Source organism: Cyphomyrmex costatus, unplaced genomic scaffold (assembly GCF_001594065.2).
Source record: "Cyphomyrmex costatus isolate MS0001 unplaced genomic scaffold, Ccosl1.0 scaffold474, whole genome shotgun sequence".
Classification (NCBI taxonomy): domain Eukaryota; kingdom Metazoa; phylum Arthropoda; class Insecta; order Hymenoptera; family Formicidae; genus Cyphomyrmex; species Cyphomyrmex costatus.
The window spans coordinates 1537466-1554328 of record NW_017279009.1 but is presented as its reverse complement, the minus strand read 5'-3'; the positions used below and the strand labels follow the sequence as shown (position 1 = coordinate 1554328).

Below are 16863 nucleotides of genomic sequence, written 5' to 3'. Positions count from 1 at the left end.
TATATATATATACCAATGCGTGTGTGTGTGTTACTTTTTATGATTAAGTATTACTTCATAAAGCGTTAAATTTAAAGATAGAGAGATATTTTCATTTTCAAATGCATATTAGATAATAATTTGTTGACTAAACATAAATCGCATTTTACGCAGAGAACTCCGTTCACATCGATCTAGGGCAAAGCGTGATAAAAAGAAACGTATAATATATTCGACCTATGCATGGGGAATCACCATCATTCTCAACGTTATCTGTGCTATCATGGATTATGTTCCTGGACTACCAGAAAATTTAATCCGACCAGAAATTTGCGTAAAAAGATTTTGGTACGGCGGTAAGTGATACCACCAATCATTAACGTTGGAGGAAAATTAATATATTTCATTAAAATCTGTTGATTAAATTTCAACACAGCTTTTAATTTAAATAATGGACACATCCACATATATTATTAGTGCGTGTTAATACAAAGAATTTCTTTTCTTTTGTTTCAGAAAATGAAGCAAAAACGTTATACTTTTACCTACCCATGGGTGCTACCATTATCAGTAACATCTTTTTTTTCATCTGCACAACACTAACGATTTTGTACCAAAAAATACATACAGCCAATCAGCTGAAAGACTCGGAGAGCAACCGTCACGACGAAAATAAACAGAGGTTTATATATATAATTAAGGGCCACTTCGATTAACTTCGGTTAACTTTGATCGACGATTAGTCCATTGACCAATCGCATTTCTCATTTCACTTAACAACAGATTGGCCAATTCCAATAGACTATCCACCGATTAAAGTTAATATTTAATGTACTCGCATTTACGAAAAACTGCATCATGTGTAGTACACTGATACTAAAAGAAACGTTGTTTACTATTCTTTTTACACATTCTTAATAATAATAAACATATTAAGCTAAACAATCGTGAAAACCAATAAGCTAAATTTTAATCACAGAAAATTTCGAAATTTCTCTTAATATATTTAAGAAATATAATATTTAAATTGTTATAAATTAAAAAAGACTATTAGCCATATCAGAATCTATGAAAACAATTATATTTCATTAAAAATAAATTAAAACTATAAGACCAAACTTTATGCAAAGCTATTTATAAATGGATATACACATAATATCTGCATAATATATAGATCACTGATACTTTCCATTCTTATATAATAATTATATCAATATAATATTATTTCAAAAATATTATTATTAGAATAATGATTATACTTACATGCACGCGTGCGCGTCTTATTAATTATATGTAATTGTTTTCAGAGTTTCATATTAGTTATATTCATCTCTATAATTTATACATAATATTGAATATATTACATTTATTAAGTATTTCTTTAAAAAAATTTTGAAATTCTCTGTGAATAAATTTTTTTAATTTAGCTTACTGTTTTTTAAAATGCTCTTTCATAAGATTGTTTACTACTGTCATTAAGAAAGTGTAAAAATAATAATAAAAACATTTTTTTCATTACCTTTTTATTACCCTTAAGAGATATTTTATTATATATATTATATATATGTGTGTGTGCATTATAATTACAAACAATACAAAACTATATTTGCTCACAGGTTTAATATGTACTTGAAGCTGTTTATAGTGATGGGAATAAGTTGGGTTTTGGAGATAATAGCTTGGTTGACTGGTTCTGAAATTGTGCCTATATGGCTCTGGTATCCCGCCGATATGATAAATAGCTTGCAAGGTCTCATCATTTTCATTATATTTGTGTGTAGAAAGAAGGTCAAGCAAATGCTACTAAAACGATTTGGCGGGCAGAGTTGTGGTCCATTTAAGATTCCATTGAGCGATAGCGTAACTTCGAATACTACATCCACTACTACGACTGGATCGGGAACAATCCCCATGCAACAAATCGGTCCCTCTAATTAACAACTATCACATTTCGCAAAGTTCAATTAGTCTTATTTATAATATACATTAAGGTAACCAACCGTTCAAAATAAAACACACGATCCTTGTTTGTCCGTTGAATTACTAGCTGGATAAGAATCTTGCCACCGCACAGCTGCTGTGCTGACAGTGCCAACATCACAGCCAATATGATGGCAAGATACTTATAGGATCCAGCAAGAATATCATATACCGTTTTAGGATAGTCTGTTTCAAATTTTACCTCAAATTATTAAGGACATAATTATGAATAGTCTTGCATTTTTTAAGGGTGAAAATAATGAAATATGATATAATAAGTAAAAATATACTAAATATGAAATATAATTTTCAACTGACATGTAATATTTTTTAAATTTTGTTAAAGAAATTGAAGTGACTGACTCTATTTTCGCAGTGCGTGTTTATACTTATTAATTGCAGTATTTTCCAAACTACACAAATAATTACTACCATATAATCAAACATACAAATAGTATAATTAGTAATTACAGATTCAATACAAACTATCGCATGGGCAGTTTTATACACAGTTATGCTTTTAGTTAAAACAAGTTGACATGAATAATATAAGTTATTCAATCTAAGTAATAATAATAAAGTGCGTATCTTATAAAAACAATCAATTAATCAATCGCATACACCAACCTTTGTGTACAGCGCAACTTATCTGTAAAAATATAAATGCAAAACAATTCTCACCTGTGAGCTCACCGGAGATCGCGGGAAAAAGAAAAGAACAAAAAACAATTCGGAATATTCGCAATTCGCTGTTCGCGCATGCTAATGAAATTTAACTATTTACTACGTGCATATATCAAACTTGGAACGCAATTATTTTCAACAAATGTTTTATTTAAAAACCTATACCTTATTCATAAAATACATTCAGAAAAAAAGTATAATTTTAAAAAATAAAATGTGATCTCGTAACTTGATATAATATTTGTTGTAATCTCATGTAATGTTATATATGAAATGTTATTAATTATTTACAAATGTATAGTATAATCTTGTTCCATTAACAATTCTCATTGTATGAGTCTGCGTGTAAACAAGGATGTATTAATTTTGCACTTACCATTTTCAATATCGACATTTCCTTTTCCGTAAGTTCTTTCCATTTTAAATTTTACCCATTTTCTGTAGGGAGAAGTTAAAAAAAGATTTTTAATTCAACTTTTTTTTTTTCGATGATCATTTTTACAAATTTTTAATTGACACATACTCATTTTGATCTCTCGAGCTGTTGCTTTCAAACTGTCGCGGTGCAAATGTTTAGATAGATTTCAGTGTCCGCGGACCGCGCCATGTCTGCGCAGAACCATATGAATCACATGACATTTCATGCTGCTGCGCATGAAAAGTCAGCTTAACACTACACAATTGTCTCTTCAGCAATATTGAAAGTTTTTATTGTTACAATTATGTAATAATAAACATGTGCTAATGATAAGAATCATGTTAGCACATGAAAATGTTTGTGAGTACGAAATTATATTATCTGAAAATTTGCGGAATATTTCCCTGTTTACATTTATTATAACCAGTTACGCCTAGGTTAGGTTATTTTCCTGTATTATAAGTTTTATTTTGCATCTAGGTCGAAGGAAATAAGCAATTAATTAAAATTAATCATGTTATTTATTATTCGTCAATTAAGAAACTGTCGGCACGTGTCATGCAGTTTTGTGCCAAAATTTTCTGTAATCATGGTTCGTAAGCATTGATAAAATTTGCTCATATACTGCTCTGTAGGAGTGTATTTTCATAAGAAGAAAAAAGAAATGAAACTTTAATTCCAGTGCTCCGGTTTTCCAAGACAAAAGTCAACAAAAACTGGAAGTATGGAAGAACAAACACAAACTGTGAAAGGTAGTCACAAACGAATTGGTCTTACTACTCTAGTTTCTTTACCTGAGAAAAATGTTGCATATAGAACTGAAAAAGAATCATGTAAAATAGAAAAGTCAGAATGGACACCTTTAATAACTGATTATACTAAGCTTCACAAGTATTATCTCAAATTATCAAAGATTAAATTGACATGTAAGTATATTAGTTTTTTATACAAACACAAATACATTAGACTAATTAATTAAACTATAGTTAATTATATTTATGAAAAACAAATTGCTTAATTAAAACATTTGATACATTGCGAACTGATTCATAAGCACTTTAATATATTTAATTTACTAAACTGAAAAATTTTTTTTATACAGCTCTTGTTGTAGCAACAACTATGGCTGGATATGCTCTAGCTCCTGCACCATTTGACCTTTATACATTTGCAATGTGTTCTTTAGGCACAGGCTTAGTCTCTGCTACTGCAAATACAATTAATCAGTTTTTTGAAGTTCCTTTTGATGCACAGATGTCACGAACAAAAAATCGGATATTAGTACGTGGTCATTTAACGTGAGTTTAAAAAACTTTTTTATTTCGATATAATTAGATTTATGTGACTTGATATTACATATAATGATAATTGTATATATACATATACATCAGGCCTGTTCATGCAATAGCATTTGCAGCAGTATCTGGTATTATTGGATTGTCCATACTTTACCATGAAGTTAATGGTATCACGGCAATGCTAGGTGCTAGCAATCTTATTTTATATACGCTTGTATATACTCCCATGAAACGCATTAGTATTGCCAATACGTGGATTGGCTCTGTTGGTGAGTATATATCATTCATGTGTATCGTAACATAACTTTTGCATTATAATTCTTTTGCAGTAGGAGCTATTCCCCCTCTTATGGGTTGGACAGGTTGTTGTGGCAATATACTGACTCCAGGTGCTTGGATCTTGCCTGGTATTTTATATGCATGGCAATTTCCACACTTCAATGCTCTTTCATGGAACTTGAGACCAGATTATTCACGAGCTGGCTATCGTATGATGGCTGTTGTGAATCCAGATTTGTGTCGTAGGACAACTGTGAGATATACAGTAATTTTAATGACTCTATGTTATTTAGCTCCTGCATTGGATGTAACCTATTGGTGGTTTGCACTGGCTTCGACGCCACTCAATGCATTTTTTCTATATCTAGGTAAAATATCTTTTGTTATATATACATACATATATTTTTAATTATATAAAATTTATGTATGGTGTATGTAATTTACATATACAATTATATTTAAAAATTAAAACCAAATTTTTACAGTGTATTAAAAGAAGAGTAAAAAGAGAAATAGTTTATCTAATTAAATCTATTATATTTTTGAAAGTTATAAAGAAGTTAATATTTAATTAGTAAAACTTCTTATATGGCTTTATAGCTCTTTGGATAAATTACTGCTCAAAACACGATTTTCACATTTTAATATGCTGTATAAATTTGACCTTAATCTTTTTAGATATTTTGTATATATATCTATGCACGTTTCAGAATTTGTTTTTATCTTTCCACAATTTTAGCTTGGACATTTAATAAGCAATCGGATAGCGCAAATTCTAGAAAATTATTTCGATTTTCGTTACTTCACCTACCTCTGTTGATGATGCTAATATTGTCAAGTAAAAAGTATTGGGCCAACGCAAACAAACAGGAAGATAAAGTCGAATCTTCTCATAACGAATCAACAAAGAAGAATGATTTATTGACTATATTTACAGCACCTATCGCTACTTCTTCTGTATAGTTTTATTCAGTTAGACGTGCCACAGTAATAGTACAAATTATTACAATATCGTCATAAATTTAATGTAGAAGACTTTAAGACTTTTACATTACTTCATTAACTTTTCAAAATATGATATTGTGTAAAATAAACTGTAGATACATTCTGGATCTGTAGTGTCTGGCATAAATGTAAAAAATAAATATAATACTAGGTATCCTCACAGAAAATAGTAATAAAATTTAGAAACAGTTAAAATATTATATACATTTATACATCTAGTTTTATTTAAAATATTTTAATACACAGTGTCATGTTATATTTTCAACTTCCTTGCGCTTTGCCTCGAATTCTTTTGCCATCTGTCTTCTAGTTTTAGTTAGATTTCTGTGACCAGCACAGTCTAAATTTTCTATATAACATTTGTTTCTGCAGCATTGACGACATAATTTATATTCACATTTAAAACCCTACAATTTAAAATAACGCTAATTTAGAATTTTTTCTCTTCAAAGTATTCCTATTTTTCTTATTTTTATCTTTTTTTTTTTTTTTTGGTAATTTGTTAAAGAACCAGATAATAAAAGAGGTTCATATTTTGAAAATATTCCAACTAACCAGAGGATTTGGACAAGCATGACACCGATCTGAATTTCTTTTGGAAATCGAAGTTGCTCTATTTGGTCTACGCGCTATCCTCTTAAGTTTTTTTGAACGTTTTCGTGATATTTCGTTTCCTTCCTCGTCTCTGTATTCACGTTTCCGAGATATACCTTCCTAAAAATTATCATTTTGAAAGAACGTTTCTTTAATTATAATGTCACAGATCAATAATAAACGCAATTAATCATACTTGACTCAGCTACCTGTAATTTTTGTGTGTACTCTTGGGGTGGTTCTCGTACGTAAGGTTGACACAACCACGGTGGCAACTCTAAATTATAATCTAAAAATATCAAAAAACATTTAATTTGGACATGTAACAAATGCAAATAATTTATAGATGTCAAGTTATTACCTGTCTTTCCTGTCTGCCATATCAAATGTCCTTCATGATACGGTAGATAACGATCCCTCAAGGCATACGTGACACTTTTAAAAGCTTCTAAAGTGGAGTTAGTGGCCAAGTTTTCTCTTTCTTCTTGATTTTCTGCTAAACAAAATCTACTCTCTAGTTAAAAGCATGCTGTACGATAAGCGTACGTTTGGGAATTATGTTTTGCTATTTATAAGTCGACATGATCGAAAAATCAATACATACACATGATGGAAAAGTTTGAATAAATGACCACGGATGTACGATGCTGGTACTGGATATTGCTCTACAAGTTCCAGATATTCTAAAGCAGGTTCCCAACAGGCTGGATAACGAGACTCAAATATATATGGATTATAAAGATTCCCTTCCGCTGACATCACACCTTGCACTTGAATTTCCTCAATGCACCGTTGTATGTCCTGCATACATTGTATGTTGCCATTGGCGATCACAGGAATTTTCACGGCCTCTCTGAGATAAAACAACATATCAATTATTAAAAACGAGTAGCACAAAATGCAGAGATGTGTGACTGTAATCATCGATTATATAATGAATGCTTCAAGTAAAATGGAAAATAGGTACAAATAGTTACCTTACTGCTTTAATGTGCTTCCAAGATGCTAATCCAGTTAATGGGCCCTTTTGTTCTCTTGTACGTCCGTGGACAGTGAGTAAACTAGCACCTGCATTCTCTAGCATACAAGCATATTGTACGGTACGACTGATTTCTGAGAACACCCGTAATTTACAAGTGATAGGTATGCGTAATCCATTCTTTAACGTCGACACTATACATACATATGAGATTTATTACGTTATGTCGTTATTAAAATCTAAAATCTGTTCAAGTCTATAAGTAAAACACACGCATACCGATTTTTTTTAACAAATTCCAATCATCTTGTAAGAAAGCTCCGTAATGTCCTCGCTTTGCAATTGCTTGAGGACAACCAATATTGATATCAATTGCGTCACAATATGGTTCAGCCCAGCGTGCAGCTTCCAATAATATATTTGGATCACTGCCACAAAACTGGAAAACGAATTACTGTTGCACAAATTTAATGTCAAATATTCTTCTCTCTTTCATTCTGTTGCGCATTTAAAATATTTACTTATAAGAAAATGTTCGTGAAAGATTATTTAAAACATCTATTAAATCTTGGATTGAGCGCATTATTTCTGTCACACGTTTGGTCACATATTTGAGATTTTGAGAAATTCTAAGTATCCTTTGCACTTTCAAATTTTGTTCTTTTGTTAAATGTTCCTTTGTATATAATCCCGAAAAACGTCATGTAACTAGCCGGAGACTAATAGTCTTATAGTCTATAAAATTGGAATCCTATAGTTGTGTCAAGCAGACCTGTACAATCAGTGGACGATCTTCGCTAGTACTGGCGAGAGCTTCTCGCCTGTATTTGGGATCTCGACAGAACACTGAAGAGTGTAGCATTGGTGTGTAACAGAGCTGGGCGCCATGTCGCCTGCTGAGCAATCTCCATGCCAATTCGCTCGCATCCACCATTGGCGCGACTATGTAACGTGGTGAACCTAAACTTTCCCAAACGTTAGTCCTCTTCCTCGAGACAGCATCCTCTTTGTCAGGTGACTCCACAGTGTCGGACATTATCTGTGCGTATGAAGGTCGCGTGAGCGATGCTATTATTTGCGACTACGCAAGGCTCGGAGCTAAGTTATACATTTAGCTTTTTTCCCCCAGAGGGTGTAAGGAAATTTTCGAGGAAACTTGTCACGATGCAATAATGTCACTTGCAGGCATTACAAATTCATTAAAGTGACACTGATTGTGCCATATCGGTACAAACTGGCGTTTCTACGTCTTGGAACTACTATTATAATCGCGTCGTACTACTTGGTATTATGTTTGGCCGATTGTTAAAATGGCCAATTTCTATAAAATTAAACATTTTTTTTATTTATGCTAACCGTATTTGATCGTAGCTGATATTTTTTGCAAATAATCTTTCTTACGAGACAAAGTATTTGTATTAGTATAATTGGTTGGGTACACATTGCAATTACAGGATGTTCTCGGATGTTTTCGTCATAAAAAATTATGAAAAGCTTCATTAAATGAATTTTGAATTGATATTGAACAAAAATTTAATTATTTATTTTATCTTTAAACGATGACACATCATATAGGTATATGAGTCTGATCATATATTTGATTTCTTCACAAGAAGAAATCAAATTTTATTTCAAAGACATTGTCTATAGAGTTTGCACCAAATTAAAATATTTAAAATTTTACGTATTTTATCAAAATATTATACAAGTTTGATTATAATAATATTAAATATTATTAAAAAAAAAAAACAGACTCATATATCGAGTATGTTTGATTGTGAGAAGGATTCTTGTCGAACGTCAAGATATTGGGCTTTAAATTTCTATAAAAAAAAAACAACATCTCGGTGCCGATAACGTTACTCGTGTAATGGTGGAAAGGCGAATATAGAAGCCGATCGCGACGGTGATCTCGGTGTAGCCGGTTTTGAAAGTTCGGACTCCGGTATGGGCGACAGTTGAGCGGTCTGCGTTAAATGCGAGCCGATCTTGAAATGCGGTCTCTTCTTGGAAAAACTCCCGCTCCGCCGTGTGCGGAGGAGGTGAGTTTGATTTCGTTTAGATATCGCGGAAGGTGGCATCTGCCCCAGGACGGAAATATCAGTGGTACTCGAAGGTACTTTTCTAATTTTGCGAACGGTGCGCGAAAAATCTAGGGCGGGTAGCTTCGTCGGTGGACGTGGATAATCCGGTGGAGTTGTCAACTCCGTCGGTTCGACAGCATTCCGATCTTGACGTTCGGTTAAGGCAAGTGCGACGTCCGGAGGACTGCCTGCCTGCGGAATGATCTTGTTGCCGCAATGACGAGCGATCGCCGACGACGAAGTCAACCGTTGTCTCGAACCTTTCCTCAGACGAGACTGCAGAAAAGTCTGTATTCTTCTCATCGTTCCGCAGGAGCGTTTCGTGGGCTCGATCCTATGTTCTCCGGTGCGATGTTTTCGTCCGGTTCCTGAATCGTGCCTGTTGCCATCGGGATGATTCATGATGGAGAAGCAACAAGATACCGGCGAAGGTGTGGAGGATGATTTGGTATCCGGCGAATCACTGTGGTTTCTCAACTCCACGTCCGTCGCTTGAGAGGAAGAGACTTGAATGGAGGTCTCGGTGGTGCGCAAATCGTATGAGAAACAAAGACGAAAATTCCGGCCACCTCTCATCGAAGGCAACGTCTTGGAGGCGATATCTTTAACGTTCGCCGTTGCTTCCTCGCTCCGAGTTCCCTCGTGCGTCGAGCAAACGTACACGTCCGTTGTCATCATTCTCGTACTAGTTTTGAGTACAGGACCGTTGTCGCAGAAGCGAGAATAGAGACTACGCGCGCCAGGTACCATTCGGTCCATATGATCCTCCCCATCGGCAGCGGTGCAATAAGGTATACCACACAGGCCAGAGGTGGACGTTGTTCTAGAGTCGGTAGTAGTGATGGCGATGTCTCTCTCCCGCTTGTTGCGCACGTATTCGTACGTGGTGAGACCGAGACAGGCGATATAGCCGTGAAAGAAGCAGAGGTGTATAAGCATCACCGCGGCGATGGCCGAGAGAACGCCAATGACGGTGACGAGGACGAGGGAGCCGGTGCCGGGCACCGGCAACAACGGTGGGGTCGCCGTGGCGTTGTTCATGCTCGTGTTACCTGCACCATAGTCCCATGTAGACGATCTGTTGTTGACGAGGAAGGGTGTGTTAACGAGCACCAGTTCGCCGAGGGCGAGCGCGGTGACCGCGAGCGCGGCGACGAGCGTCGACGACAGGCACACCAGGAACGCCAGATAATTACGGCCGCCGATGCAATTGTTCAACCACTTGCAGTGATGGTCGAAATGCGGCACGCACTTGTTGCAAATAGAGCAGTGCTTGGTCCGCTGACCACGCGTCGTTATGTTACAAAGATGACATCGGCTGTTCTCGATGACGTGCCGATGCTTCGTTCGATCGAATTCCGGTACGATCACGCGAGCTGGTCGAGCGCGGATCTCGGAATCGGCCGGATCTAGCAGCAACACCGTCAAATGAGTCGACACGTGCAGCAGGAACAACGCAGCGAACAGTAACGAGAGGATGAAGCGCAGATCGGGCAACAACGGCGGCGTCGTCAGCAGCACGGTGAAAGTGCCGATGAACACGACAATCAGCAGCACCCAACCGACAATCTGCTGAGGGTGTAGCGGCAGCTGCAGCCCGTGAATGCGCCGGAATTTCCTGTGCTCCGGTGGCACGTCCAGCGTGTCCTGCGAGGAACAGCATCGGACAATCGCATTATTTGCATAGCTCTCGTTTAGCATTCCCGGTATATCTTGACTGTTCCCGGTTCTTTCTTGACTATTATTTCGTTTACGTTTCCAGCGCGCTTTCGACCGATGTTCGATGCATCGTCCTTTTCCTTCAATTCTCTTCGTCTCCTATCTCTTACCGCTGTATTATACTATACATCTCTCTTCAATGCCTGTTATTCAATTTTTCCTATTAAATATTATTTCATTAACTGCCAATGCGTAATTTTAAGAAAGATTTTAAGCCAAACTTATTTAAGCTATATTTACTTTTAAGATTAATATCTGCCGGGACTCTCTCATGTATTTTATATATTTCTTCTTTTTTTTTTTAAAGCTTGACTCTTCCAGTACGAAGATTCTTGTTTCGCTTTCTCCCTCTTTTTCCTCCTTGTCGTTTGCTTCATTTCTTTACTTTGATGATCATCTTAAAAACATGACAGTCTCTCATCACGCAACCGATTCTCCGAAAAGGCATATCAATTCCTTCCTCGCTTTGTACCTACAAACTCCCAGTTTACACCCGCGTTCGATCTATACAGTTCAAATATATAAGTGACTGTCTTCGCGATTTAGAAAAGCACGATATGTCATTAGGTTTCCGCGCGACACAACGTTATTCTTCCTCTGACGACGTGACCTCGATCAAGTTTTTCCTCTTCTCGCGTTTTCTTCGTCGTTCCATCGCGCAACACACTCGTGAACGACCTCGAACGGATCCTCGTCATTTTACGAATCGCCTCGAGGAACTTGCCGTTCGTGACACTACTTGGGAGGGGAACTACTCGAACTGGCCGCGAGCGGAACTCGGGGCACAACTTGCTACAGCTGCAGTGGCTACTCGCCGGCGACGCCTAAGCGAATCGATAAATCGCGGTTGCCGCGGAAACCGGTACTTCGCTTGGAGAACATTTGAGAACTCGCGCACGCATCAGCACGCATGCGACGGAACAATGCGAGCACGCGCACACTCGTGCTCCTGGGAAACTTCCACCGGATACACCTAACAGGCGAAAACCGACGATATGTATCAGTCGATGAACACAAATCGAAACGTTTACACCCAATTTTTTTTGCATAATAATTCTGATCTCTATTAAGACGTGCGTTTTATCATTAGACGCTATTTTTCACGAGTGATAATTCAAGTGTAACCTAACCTAACTAAATTTTACGCGTTAAAAAATATTGGCGCAATTACTATCAGATATAATTGTCAGAAAGTATTTTGTACGACATTCCAATAAAATACCTATGATCCTACCTACGCGGTTATATAAATAATAAATTTAACGTAAGTATAAAAGAAAATCTTACTAACCTCACTTTGTGTAGCTCAATCTGTTCAGCAGATGGAATGAATGTACCCACGTGAATTTATTAATATCCCTCGAATCGGTCAGTTTTAAATATCGTTTAATATTGCATTATATACGTCATTCGATTTTCTTTCAATATTCTCAATCACGTCCTTTTGGATTCACCATGAAAACACTAAACTTTAATATAAAAAAAAAAAGACATCCTAATCAAACACGATCATTTGTCGTCCGCTGTGGTCTGCTCCGCTACAAGCATGTGAAACAACTTGAGAGATGCGCAGTAGCCAATTTGGTTATAGCCAATCAGAATTTGTCGAAGGCAAATATATAAGACGAAATTAGATTGGATAGAATTTAATGTAGGAGAAAATTTAATTTGCTAGCAAATTGCTTCGCGAATTGCCGTAAAATCAAAAAGAAGTACTAGTATTTCTTTTTGATTTTACTTAAGTTTAGCCAATGTGTCTGACTAGCGAAGCTTCTACCGGCCGTCACTAGGAGCGCCACAGAGAAATCTTTGCATCGCCAATTTTTTGATTGATTAATTAATACAATTCTTTCTTCCGATTGGTCAGTCAAAAATTTCGAAGCATTGTGGCGCAAAGTGGACCGCACCCATAAGCGCGCTTTTATTAATGAGATTGGTTGGATCTATAAGTAATAACCAATTACGTTCAATCGTTGCTTTTCCGTCTTAAACTCATCCATACTAAAAACGCGTTCTGAATACGGACCAATAACTTTTCATGCAGTATTCGACGCTTATTTTCAACTAACCAATCAAATGCTTGCCGCAAAGTTAAGCAAAATGTCTTGTACCTTTTCACAATTCGGACAACGTTTTGATTGGTCAATAAGCAGTCGCCATTTTCTAGAAGACTACGCATTCTCGGGAATGAAATATCTTGTAGCATTTTCGGCCCGATCGGGTTTGCATCGACTTGGAGAATGCTTTGCTATTGGTTGACGTTATTCGCTCTATCTTTTAGGAGGGCTGAAAACGGCATTAGATTCTTGATATCAATCTCGTATATAGGTAATACAGGTCACTCCGTGGTTCATGCTTTCATGCGTGTATTTGCGATTACATATGTAGACTCGTGTATCGCCGTTAAAATCTGGCGGCGAGTATTTTTTAGCTTTGTGTGCGATCGTTTTAAAAATCATTTTAAGTAAATACGATCAATTTATCGTTACGTCAGATTAGTTGGAGGTAAGTCCTCGTGAAATGCGTTTGGCGATTTTCACGTTTCTACATGTCCAGGACATGCTCTTATGTCACTCGAATTTTCTTCCCAGCTTCGAGAGTTCAATACATTGAAAAACCTGAATTTGCTCTTCTTAGTTAATTTGGAATCTTCTTGAATGTCAATTTGACCTACCTAGGATGGCGGGAGTATTCGATATTGAGTTGCATGACGGAGATGCTGCAAACCAGGATGAGTCAGATGACGATGTGATTGACAATAGAGAGGTAGAGTGTATTTGTCTGATGAGATATATGTTGTAAATCAACAGCAACATTGTTTAATTTGATCTCTTCTTTGTTCTTAGGAAGAGTATAATCATGCCGCAACTGTAAGCGCTATATTAGAGTAAGCATTTCATTCCTGAACTAAATTCTCTTTTTGCTATTGATCATTATTAAAGAATAGAAATATTGACTTACATTTTAGATCCGACAATTTGGAGAGGGTGCAATTGTCTGAACAAAATGTCAATCCTGGTCAAGAGAAGGCTGGTCCGCAAGATTTTGAATTGTGTAAGATTCTAGGAGAGGGTGGCTATGGAAAGGTCTTCCAGGTCAGAAAAGTTACTGGGAAGGATAAGGGTAGCATTTTTGCTATGAAAGTACTGCGCAAAGCATCCATTATACGAAATCAGAAAGATACCGCACATACCAAGGCCGAGAGGAATATTTTAGAAGCTGTTAAACATCCATTTATTGTAAATCTCATGTATGCCTTCCAAACTGGTGGTAAATTATATCTTATCTTGGAGTATCTATGCGGTGGAGAGCTTTTCACGTATCTCGATCGTGAGGGTATCTTCTTAGAAGATACAGCTTGCTTTTATTTGTCGGAAATTATACTAGCCCTGCAACATCTTCACAATCAGGGAATAATATATAGAGACTTGAAGCCAGAGAATATCTTGCTGGATGCAGAGGGTCATGTCAAATTGACAGATTTTGGCCTTTGCAAAGAACACATACAAGAGGGCACAGTGACACACACCTTTTGCGGAACGATAGAGTATATGGCTCCAGAGATTCTAACTAGGAGCGGTCATGGCAAAGCTGTAGATTGGTGGAGTTTAGGTGCTTTGATGTTTGACATGCTTACAGGAATGCCACCGTTCACCGGTGATGATCGAAGAAAAACTATTGAAAAGATCTTACGCGGAAAACTGAGTCTTCCACAGTATCTGACGGCAGATGCCCGAGATCTCATCCGAAAACTCTTAAAGAGACAAGTTGTCCAAAGATTGGGCTCAGGTCCAGAAGACGCGGAACAAATTAAAAATCACAATTTTTTCAAGCACATTAATTGGCAAGACGTGATCGCTCGGAAGTTGGATCCACCGTTCAAGCCATCCCTAAAGAGTGCCGACGACACGTCGCAATTCGACGAACAATTTACAGCGACTGTGCCAGTTGATTCACCGGTTGAGAGTACTCTCAGTGAATCTGCAAACATGATATTTCAGGGTTTCACGTATGTGGCGCCGAGCGTCCTGGAGGAGATGTATGTGCAGCCAAGAGTTGTCAATGCTAGAAGCCCGCGTAGAGGACTATTAAACAATACGGGTTTTGGCGCGGCAGCGAGCCTGCATGGTTTCTCCTCGCCTAGAACGATGGATGTTCATTTGCGCCCATCGTTAGATCTCCAACAACAACAACAACATAGGCAACATATGATGGGACCCAACAGCGTAGAGGATACTGAAATGGTTGATCTCGGTCAGTTATCAAACCGTTTATAGTGCCGCGATCCATTGCGCGTAAACTACTAGCTTCTTAATGCAAATTAGGGGACGAAAGGAACGTAGCCTATAAATCTGTTTGTATCGTTTCTTCTCACATTCATGTGCGACGACAAACAGAGTTATATCTAGCAAATTTAATATATTATGTATAGCAAAAAGCTATAAGCACAGTGAGTTTGTGATCAGTCTCCTTGATATCGCGATATTGCCTGCACCTGTGTGTGCAACTTAAACCTCTTCTTAAACCTTTAGCAATTTCAAAAGACAAGCAAACATTTGTTCGCAATGCGAGATAGCGAATAGTGTATGTCTTTTTGCTATGTAAATACGTGCGGATAATTGAAAGCAAGTACATACTTTACAAAATATTTATGAGCTGAATGCAGTTCACACAAATCTAAAGATTATATCACAATAGTAATACAGATATCACAATCATATCGCTGATTGTAAAGTAATTGATTAGCATTAAACTATTTCGAACAATACACATTGATTCATTTGACTGTAAATTAATGGACGCTTGAGAGAGAATGCTACAAAAAGAAATTTTTTTTCTCTCCTTTCCTTTCATAATTTATGCGATTCAATCTTTTATTTTTAAATCGTAGCAATCTTTTCTGTAATATTTTTTTCTTTTTAGTACTTTAGAAGATTGCAACCAGTATTTCAAGTCACTGTCCATTTCGAGTGAATATGTGCGGATTGAAATTACTTTCTAAACTATCAGAGAATTTCATTTTCCATGCAATAGTAATATCAAATATTGTATACATATGTATGTAAGAGACATGTTCTATTTTAATGCAGACTTATAAAAATAATTATACATTCCGGATATTATTCTGGATATTACGACGATGATTCGCACTTATATGAGATGGAACATCAAGAAATGTGAGTAAAAGTGAGTAGATCCACGATTGTCTAGTTCTATCAATAGTATTAGACAATTGATTCTATTGGCTGCATAGTTTATTTAATTATATGTGCAAAAAATCTGCCCGATAGAATCTGAAAGAAAAAACGAAATTTTTCTATTCTGTCATGCGCACGCGCGTGCGCGCGCTCTCACACACAAACACACACACACACACACACACGCATACACAGAGAGAATGAAACCAGTTTTAATGGTTCTATTTAGCGCAATAGTATGATGCACTTTAGTATAAAAATATGCGAAGTGTTTCAATAATATAATAAGTATATTCTCTTTTTAACTATCTATACATACATAGATATAAATATGTACAGGGCTGACCCTGTATTTGAAATACTTTTATTTAAAACACAATATTTGCAATACAAGTGTATCTTGTGTTTCAATGGATCACATAAGAAAGTATTACATATTTTGTATTAAAATTGAAAAAAATTGAAAATTTTTTGTATTTTATAATTCATATAATAAGATTGATTGTCAATCTTAGTATTTGAAATACAAAATGCAAAATATTTTCTCTAAAAAACATGCTCTACTGATATACAAAATACAGTTGTTTTTCAAATACATGCCTAGCTCTGTATATATATATATATATATATATGCATATATGTGTGT

The 16863-nt window shown here is 36.2% G+C and overlaps 5 protein-coding genes across 6 annotated transcripts in view; 3 read left to right on the top strand and 2 right to left on the bottom strand.

Annotated features, from left to right (window-relative positions):
• LOC108778003 (G-protein coupled receptor Mth2) overlaps positions 1-2076 on the top strand; it is a 3788-nt gene extending 1712 nt beyond the window's left edge. Inside the window, exons 3-5 of the mRNA XM_018545049.1 lie at positions 154-335; positions 496-661; positions 1596-2076. Of these exons, the coding sequence (XP_018400551.1) occupies positions 154-335; positions 496-661; positions 1596-1917 (670 nt within the window). The 3' untranslated portion in view covers positions 1918-2076. The remainder of the gene's footprint in view (positions 1-153; positions 336-495; positions 662-1595) is intronic.
• Positions 2077-3400: 1324 nt separating this feature from the next.
• On the top strand, positions 3401-5682 carry Cox10 (Cytochrome c oxidase assembly factor 10). Of its 2 annotated transcripts, XM_018545057.1 has the most exons (7): positions 3401-3421; positions 3542-3653; positions 3744-3987; positions 4164-4359; positions 4453-4628; positions 4689-5006; positions 5378-5682. In XM_018545057.1, exons 2-7 carry the CDS (start codon positions 3576-3578, stop codon positions 5599-5601), a joined length of 1236 nt encoding a protein of 411 aa, XP_018400559.1. In that variant the 5' UTR covers positions 3401-3421; positions 3542-3575; the 3' UTR covers positions 5602-5682. The 2 variants fall into 2 exon arrangements, with proteins under 2 accessions (XP_018400559.1, XP_018400560.1); XM_018545058.1 differs by lacking the exon at positions 3401-3421 and having other exon boundaries at positions 3640-3653; positions 3724-3987.
• Positions 5683-5852: 170 nt separating this feature from the next.
• Positions 5853-12472, bottom strand: Dus1 (Dihydrouridine synthase 1). Its single transcript, XM_018545171.1, has 9 exons — positions 12311-12472; positions 7989-8255; positions 7496-7655; positions 7215-7410; positions 6842-7090; positions 6599-6744; positions 6447-6526; positions 6199-6357; positions 5853-6050 (listed from the first exon to the last, which is right to left on the bottom strand). Exons 2-9 carry the CDS (start codon positions 8250-8252, stop codon positions 5892-5894), a joined length of 1413 nt encoding a protein of 470 aa, XP_018400673.1. The 5' UTR covers positions 8253-8255; positions 12311-12472; the 3' UTR covers positions 5853-5891.
• Positions 9069-12005, bottom strand: LOC108778074 (uncharacterized). Its single transcript, XM_018545170.1, has one exon. It carries the CDS (start codon positions 10999-11001, stop codon positions 9076-9078), a length of 1926 nt encoding a protein of 641 aa, XP_018400672.1. The 5' UTR covers positions 11002-12005; the 3' UTR covers positions 9069-9075.
• A 1011-nt stretch (positions 12473-13483) lies between the features above and the next one.
• Positions 13484-15719, top strand: LOC108777921 (Ribosomal protein S6 kinase). The gene is made up of 4 exons (XM_018544921.1): positions 13484-13524; positions 13657-13785; positions 13866-13906; positions 13988-15719. Exons 2-4 carry the CDS (start codon positions 13699-13701, stop codon positions 15294-15296), a joined length of 1437 nt encoding a protein of 478 aa, XP_018400423.1. The 5' UTR covers positions 13484-13524; positions 13657-13698; the 3' UTR covers positions 15297-15719.
• Positions 15720-16863: the final 1144 nt, after the last annotated feature.

Coding starts and splice junctions, on each gene's coding strand:
- LOC108778074 (XM_018545170.1), bottom strand. CDS start 11,001: ATGCTAAACGAGAGCTATGCAAATAATGCGATTGTCCGATGCTGTTCC.
- Dus1 (XM_018545171.1), bottom strand. CDS start 8,252: ATGTCCGACACTGTGGAGTCACCTGACAAAGAGGATGCTGTCTCGAGG. Junction 7,091..7,214: donor AAGCACATTAAAGCAGTAAG/GTAACTATTTGT, acceptor GTTTTATCTCAG/AGAGGCCGTGAAAATTCCTG. Junction 6,358..6,446: donor AGTACACACAAAAATTACAG/GTAGCTGAGTCA, acceptor GATAATTTTTAG/GAAGGTATATCTCGGAAACG.
- LOC108777921 (XM_018544921.1), top strand. CDS start 13,699: ATGGCGGGAGTATTCGATATTGAGTTGCATGACGGAGATGCTGCAAAC. Junction 13,786..13,865: donor ATGTGATTGACAATAGAGAG/GTAGAGTGTATT, acceptor CTTTGTTCTTAG/GAAGAGTATAATCATGCCGC. Junction 13,907..13,987: donor ACTGTAAGCGCTATATTAGA/GTAAGCATTTCA, acceptor CTTACATTTTAG/ATCCGACAATTTGGAGAGGG.
- Cox10 (XM_018545057.1), top strand. CDS start 3,576: ATGTTATTTATTATTCGTCAATTAAGAAACTGTCGGCACGTGTCATGC. Junction 3,988..4,163: donor ATCAAAGATTAAATTGACAT/GTAAGTATATTA, acceptor TTTTTTATACAG/CTCTTGTTGTAGCAACAACT. Junction 4,629..4,688: donor TACGTGGATTGGCTCTGTTG/GTGAGTATATAT, acceptor ATTCTTTTGCAG/TAGGAGCTATTCCCCCTCTT.